General features: G+C 53.5%; 1 protein-coding gene across 4 annotated transcripts; it reads right to left on the bottom strand.

Annotated features, from left to right (window-relative positions):
* Positions 1-69: 69 nt before the first annotated feature.
* On the bottom strand, positions 70-6,244 carry HNRNPAB (heterogeneous nuclear ribonucleoprotein A/B). 4 transcript variants are annotated; one of them, XM_004008727.4, is made up of 8 exons: positions 6,038-6,244; positions 5,731-5,961; positions 4,839-5,007; positions 4,010-4,168; positions 3,705-3,836; positions 1,729-1,846; positions 944-1,084; positions 70-675 (listed from the first exon to the last, which is right to left on the bottom strand). In XM_004008727.4, the coding sequence occupies exons 2-8, from the start codon at positions 5,937-5,939 to the stop codon at positions 605-607; spliced, it is 999 nt and encodes a 332-aa protein (XP_004008776.1). In that variant the 5' UTR covers positions 5,940-5,961; positions 6,038-6,244; the 3' UTR covers positions 70-604. The 4 variants fall into 4 exon arrangements, with proteins under 4 accessions (XP_004008776.1, XP_012033718.1, XP_004008775.1 ...); XM_012178328.4 differs by having other exon boundaries at positions 6,205-6,244; XM_004008726.5 differs by lacking the exon at positions 944-1,084.
* Positions 6,245-7,003: the final 759 nt, after the last annotated feature.

The raw sequence follows: 7,003 nt of genomic DNA, 5'->3' as shown, positions 1-7,003 counted from the left end.
GGTCGTGGAGGATACTGGAGCTCTGGAGCACCTGCCCCCCTTCACAGTGTACCCCACACTCACCCAGGCTTGGGGGTTTTTAAATTTTTATTTCAAAAGCTTGGATAGCTTCAATATCCAGGTCGTGGCAAAATCAGGACACGTGTAAAATACCTTACAATACATTAGATTCCCGAAAGGTACCAAAAAGTACAGTAAAATTAACACTTCCATTATAGGAAATGTATGACACAAATAATATAAAACTAAAAGGTGAAAAAAAGGTGACACTGGTTTTCTAAGATACAATTTACTCTTTACAACCAGGGTCCACAGGTCCAGGCTGCAGAGCGGCAGCAGGAAGCAGACCCTCCAATCTGGTTCTGGGTAACCCAGTAATAAAAATCAGCCCATAATGCCGCTCTGGCCTCTTGAGAAACCACACGCTGCCTAAACAACTAGAGCTCTGGAAATATTAAACAGGAGAGTGATTTCCAGGGGGGAAATTTTAAATAAGATGCACATGGGACAGGCCATAGAAAGTTTGCCAAGTTAAATTTGGTACATAATTGTGTTCACTCGATATCCAAACAAAGCGTGTGTGGTCAGTCATCCTGCTGAAGCCTCAGTATGGCTTGTAGTTATTCTGATGGCCACCGCGTCGCTGGCTCTTCCCGTAATTTGTACTACCCTGACCTAGGGACAAGAACAACAATGAAAGTAGCTACAACTTGCTGAACATTTACCCCTGTGCCAGGCGCTTGATATGCATCCTCACCAGAACCAACAACTCTGTTGGTAGGATATCACCCCACCTTGTTGAAACCCAAAAGCTCAAAATCCACTCTCAGACAAAAGCCCAGCCTGTCCGACTCCAAAGCCCCTGCTGCCAACGGCCCCTGCCCTGTCTTTCCTGCCTCCCGGGGTGGGTGAGTGGACGGGGGCCTCCCTCTCTCCTACTTACTGTAGTCGTAGCCGGGGCCGTAGCTGTAATAGCCATAGGGCGAGTAGTCGTAGCCGCCATAGCCGGGCCCGTAGCCCTGCTGGTAGCCGTAGCCCTGGTTCCAGTAGCTGCCGTAGCCCTGATTCCAACTCTGACTCTGACCTGTGGGGGGAGCAGGGCACAGGGGCCCATGGACCATTTAGCACACGCAGGAGCTAGGATGGAGGAAATCCTGCCCTTTGGGTGGCGAGGTTACTATGGCAACTCAGAAAAGCCAAGGGGCTGCTGTCCTGGTGTAGAGGGCCTGAGAGACCCAAGCTAGAGCTAAGAAGGCCAGGCCAGAAAACTGACTTCACTGGGGCAACCAAGGCAGCTCACTTTCATTCAAATCACCCACTGATCACCGCCACCTTCCCTGGCAGCTTGGCCGTAAAAAGGATGGAGTTCAGGCTTTGGAGTCAGAGGGGCCTGGGGATGGATGGAGGATAAGCGCCTGGCACAGCAATGCCCTATCCTTCAGCCCGCCCACCCACGGGTATACCAAGTCTCAGGACAGCTACAGAGCCAAGCACACTCCCACCTTGCCCCATGTCAAAACTTGGAATGTGATGCAGAGGCCTGCTCTGCCCTGGGGCCCCAGACCACATGAGAAAGATGGGCTCTTCCAATCCAAGCAGCAGCACAGCATTGACTCAGGAGCCATTCCTGATCGCGCCCACCCTGCTGCAACAAGCACCCCCAAGACAAACATAGAAGCTCCATGCAGGCAGGGAAACAGGACCCGTCTTCATCTGGGTTCTACTCACCTCCACTTCCACCGCCGCCCCCACTGCCTCGGTTCCCTCGATTGCGATTCCCACGGCCCCCAGAGCCATACTGCTGCTGTTGATAAACCTCTTTGGGCTGAGCCACCTTGATTTCACACTGAAAGTCAAGAGAACAGTGGGTCATGCCAATGGGACAAGCCCTAACCAGGGAGTGTACACAAAAGCCTTCAATGATGAGCATTAAGGTGGTAGATCTTATCTGCTCAAGACATGCTGGAGTAGGAAACCATACTGGGACTAGTTCAGAACTTCAACTAAAACTCAGACCAAAATTCACACTGGCCTTTTTTGCTCAAACCTTTTCCCAGACTGCTTGAAAAACAATGAGACACACCCACAGGTCTGCTGATGGTCACCCTTCGCCACTCTATACCTTAACAAGTGGGAGGAGAGGGACAGCTGGGCCAGTGCCAGTCCAGTGTAGCAAGACACCACCTCGGGCAAGGAAGTCAGAGAAGGCTTTCCCAGGTAAGGGATTTTAGAGAAAGCAGGTTCCTTCCCACCCCTCCCCTGCCCCCACCCCAAGAAGAAATAAAATATTCCACTCAAATACACTACTGAGGTGGCAACCCTGACCTCTATCTTACAGAGGGAAAAAACCACTGGGGCTCAGGACAGCATTCCTTAAGGCCATCCCGCTGCTCCTTCCTCCAAACATTGATCTACTATTGGGATGGGCCAGGTGTATCTCCCCGGCTAGGGCATAAGAGTCAATTTCCTCTCTGCTCAAAACTCTGCCTACTGTGGGTGGAAACGCCATGGACTTTCCTGTGCTCCTGCTTTTAAGTGTACTTTTAAAATAAACTTCAACATTGGTCTCCCATTAAGACCAATTAAAAACCATTCTATAAGACGTCCTCATCCAAGCATAGTCAAAAATTGGCAGATTACCCCCACCAAGTGATGCAATCTCATGTTCTCTATCCTACTAGGTTAAAACTGAATACAACCACCTAAACTACACTTATTTCAAACCAATCAGCAGCAGTTTGACTAATAGCACCGCAAAACGGGCACTTCATGCCCATTTCACATATGGCACAAAGAAAAAGGCCTGTTCCCATGTCAGTGTCCGCTAGGTAACAATGGCTCTCAACCCAACAGCCCCCTATGATCCTCTCTTACAGAAAATTTAATGGCCCAATCACAAATCCAATCTTTCCAAACTCCCAGCCAGGACTGAGACTTCCAGGAGCCCCACCCTACCTGTCCCACCTTATCTGGCTGCCACTCCTGCTCAGGCAAAGCCTACCACACCCTGCCAGTGGGTCACACCCTCAACTCCCAACTGCCTCAGCTACCAGAACACTTAAGGTGTGGAACTAGCTAACCTTTCTCTTGTCCAGAGTTCAGGAGAAAGAGATGCCCCTCACTGTAAAGGACTCTGCTCCTTTGAAGTCAAAACTGGCCTTGGATTTAAGGTGGCCAGGACCCGGGGAGCTCTTTGGAAAGGATCTTTGGACTAGGGGTTAATTTAGCCAGCGACCAAAGGGGATGGAAATGAAGAGATGTGGTTGTGGCTGGAAACAGATAAGAGAAAAGCTCTGCAACAATGTCCATAGCAGGAGAGGCTTCACCATAGAAATCACTAAGTGGCAATTTTAAAATCATCTGAGACCTTAACTGCAGGACTTACACACACTGCATTCTAGATCCGGAACACCTTGCCCTCTAGCTTCAATTCTCTTCAGGAACTGAAGAGACTGCTCACACACTACCCGTCCCAGAGGGGCCGCCCATGCTCCAGTATTCTCCTGCCTCCCTCAGGTCCTGTCCTGCCAGCCTGGGAGCGCTGAAGGACAGGACCACTGGTCCCTATCAGGACAGCAGGCACTGCACAAAAACAGTCCGGTCCACCCTGGAGAACTCTTGGAGGTGGTTCAAGCCCTAGTCCACACCTGCAAAGGCCAGTTCCAGCAGAAGGCTAAGTGCACACACAGCTGGGGACACCTTACCTTACTTCCACTGATAGTGTGGAACTTTTTCTCCAGCACTTTCTTCACAGGTTCTTCTTCTTTAAAGGTAATGAAAACAAAGCCTCGTCTTTTGTTCGACTTTGGATCCATTGGAAGCTCAATGGCTTCAATCTGCAAACATAGGCAAAGCTCAAGACTCTTACCTCAGAGCCTATAGGGAACTCATAGGAAAAGGCCCACAAACACCACAGTGAAAAAAAGTTCCAGTCAGCCAAGGTGTCAAGGACCAGTAAGAAGGCAACATCACTGCAGCTGGCAGACCACTGTGGGGACCACACACTCACCTCCCCAAACTCGCCGAAGTACTCCCTTATCTTCTCCTCAGTGGCTTCAGGATTCAGACCCCCTACAAAAATTTTCTTTACTGGGTCTTTCTTCATGGCCATGGCTTTTTTGGGGTCAATGACGCGGCCATCCAGCCTGTGCTCCTTCTGGTCTAGAACCTGTTCCAACGGAAGGGAGTTGGGGTCTAACTCAGCAGCATGACCCAAAACAAGGACCTTCTTTCTCTCAGCCATAAGACTCCCAACACAGGCACACGAAACTGCTTCATCCCCTCCAAACTCTACCCCAACCTGACTTCCCAACCCAATCTCCAGACTTAACCTGGTTTATGAAATCTATCAAACCACCCCCAAGACTTTTGACCATGCCCCGCACCCCTTTTCTTGCCTAGCCAATTCCATAAACTTAAAGCACAGGCTAAAATTAGGCTGCTAGGGCTGGAATCCTCACAATCCACCCTTTACTGGCTATGTGATCTCTTCTATTTAATCTTCTGTTTTTTGCAAAACGAGGTTAAAGTAATGCCTATCTCCTAGCAACTGTGGGCTCTCTTCTAATCTTCTCAATGAAATGTTTGCTTTAGCAAGGTCCAGAATAGGCACAAGATAATAAATGGTCCACTATAAACCTTCCTTGATCACCCCTGCCCATACTCACTCCTCCACTTAATCTCTACTTTTAATCCCCTGGAAAAGAACAGGATAAATTCTCAACCTCTCTGCTCTTCCCAGAGCATTCAGCTGTGCAAAACACATAAGCCAATCATAGTCTAAGAATGGTTATCTTGGAATACACTGAGACTCCTGATTGTGAACTACCCCAGCTTACCTTCTCCACACTGGCTGCATCTTTGAAGAGGATAAATCCAAACCCTCTTGACCGGCCAGTGTTGGGATCCATTTTTATTGTACAGTCAACGACCTCTCCAAATTTGGTAAAATAATCTTTTAGATCCTTTTTGCTGGTATCCCAGCTCAGGCCACCAACGAACATTTTTCTGAAATAGTGAGGTGAGACATACAGCAACAAGCCTTATAACCAACCCGTGATTTTGGAAGGATAGACCCTGACAAAGCTCTCACTGAAAGGATTAGAAAGCCACCATTCGGAACAGGGCTCTACCTCTGGAATATGTTAACGAGTCTCCCCTACCCTTCCAAACTCAACCTAGACCCTAATAAAGCCTCAGGTGACTCCATACCCTAGGCTGGTTGAGGAAAGAAAGCACAACCTGGCCGGAGAGCTAGGACCTGAGGTCTCACAACCGGAAGGAATCTAATTTGTCTAACAACTATGTATCAAAACACTACAGTCCCTGCCACCTCCGATCACTTCAAGGAACTCGAGGCTTCCGGGGCCGAGTCAGAGTTCAGACCAGGACTCCGCCCCCGGCAGGAGCCGGAGGAGGGAGGCCCGGGTGCGCGCCAACTCCGCCCACGCAGCCTAGGCAGCGCGACCCGCCAGGCCCCGGCTCCGAGCTCACTCCCCTTCCGGGCCGCCTGCCGCAGGTCCCCGCGCCAGCGGCCCCGGGGCGGCGCTAAAGTCGACCCAACAAACTCTTGCAAACTCCAGCGCGCGCCGTAAGCGGGCGGCGCGGAGTTGCCGGTCTGCGGGCCGCGAGCAGGCCCCGGCCGCCCGCCCCTCCCCCCGCCGCGTGGCGCCAACAAAAGGCGGCCCCGGAACAAAGGCGGCGCCCCCGTCGGCCCGCAGCAGCACTTACCCCGCGTCCTCCTCATTCTTGCTGGCGTTGATCTGGTCACCCTCGGCGCCGTTCTGGTTGCCGGCCTGGGGCGCCGCGCTCCCGCCTCCAGCGCCCGCCGCAACGCCGGTACCAGTGCCGGCCGGCGACTCGCCTTCGGGGGCAGCCTCATGTCCGTTCTCGGTGGCTCCCGTCGTCTCCATGGGCTGCTCTTCGCCCGCTTCCGACATGCTAGGCCGAGGCGCGCGGCTCCTGCAACGAGCAGCCACAGCGCGTCAGGCCGGCGCCACTCCCGCCCAGGCTCCCGCCCGCGGGCCCGGCTGCTCACCTCGCCGCCGATGACGCCGCGGGGCCCGCTCGTCCCCACCCGCCGAGGAGGCACCCGCGGGCTCAGCCGCGCTCACGCTCGCGCTGCCGGGCCTCTCCCCCGTCTACCGACGGAGCCGCTGGGACCTCGCGCTAGCCTAGTCCGCCTCCGCAGCCACAAGAACCCACCGACTCCAAAGCTCGCCCCGGCCGCGCGGTGCCGCCGCCTGACAATGCCGACTCGTGGCGCTCTTTATAATGCCGGAGCCAAGGCCACCTCGCAACAAGGTGCATGCTCATTGGCTTCGCCGGTCTGTCACTCATCCCCGTGCCGGCTTCCCATTGGCCGCAGCGGCGCGCGCACGGTAGATCCGGGCGGGCTTTGTCCTCATTTTAGAATCCGCGCGAGCCGGGGCCTTGCGGAGGGTGCCTGGGTCTGGTGGCTTGACGGTCCCGTCCCGAGTGGCCGGTGGTCTGAGCCCCACACCGGAGAGGCGCAAGCCTGACCCTTCGCCTCTGAGGCCGTAGACTCTGGTCCCCGTGCGCCCTAAACCAGCACTGGCAGCCTTGGCCATTCCATTTCCCAAAAGAGGAAACTGGACTCCAGGAAGTCTCGGAAACCAAGGTCGCCCGACTGGAAGTGCAGAACCCGGCCTTCGGAGATTGGGCGCGTAGTGTCCTCCAAACCCCAAGAAACTGGGACGGAACCAGCCGTCCCCCTTGACCTTGGTGCCGTCCAAGCCACACGATCCAGCCCCTTGTGCAGCTTCCCCCCGAAGCGAGAAGCGAGGAGGGGGCGGAGTTCGCCGGGTGGCCAATGGTGCTCCACGCGGGAGAAACTGTGGGACTGCGGTGTTGCCCATTCTTAGGTCGCTTGGCACCACCTTGACGATTAGCATCACATTTTTACTTTTGACTACTTAATATCTTCGATTCGTTTATTTTTGCTGAAATCTGTTTTTAAGAATACACCACTTCCTTGAAATCA

This window comes from Ovis aries, chromosome 5, assembly GCF_016772045.2.
Source record: "Ovis aries strain OAR_USU_Benz2616 breed Rambouillet chromosome 5, ARS-UI_Ramb_v3.0, whole genome shotgun sequence".
In the NCBI taxonomy this organism is placed as follows: Eukaryota; Metazoa; Chordata; class Mammalia; order Artiodactyla; family Bovidae; genus Ovis; species Ovis aries.
This window is presented reverse-complemented; position numbering and strand designations above follow the sequence as displayed.

Bases quoted from the DNA above. Each gene is read 5' to 3' on its own strand.
- HNRNPAB (XM_004008727.4), bottom strand. From the start codon at position 5,939: ATGTCGGAAGCGGGCGAAGAGCAGCCCATGGAGACGACGGGAGCCACC. The intron at 1,085-1,728 runs GTGAGTAGAACC...CTCCCCCCACAG, and splicing joins GGGCGGCGGTGGAAGTGGAG to GTCAGAGTCAGAGTTGGAAT. The intron at 676-943 runs GTAAGTAGGAGA...TCTTGTCCCTAG, and splicing joins CGGCCCCGGCTACGACTACA to GTCAGGGTAGTACAAATTAC.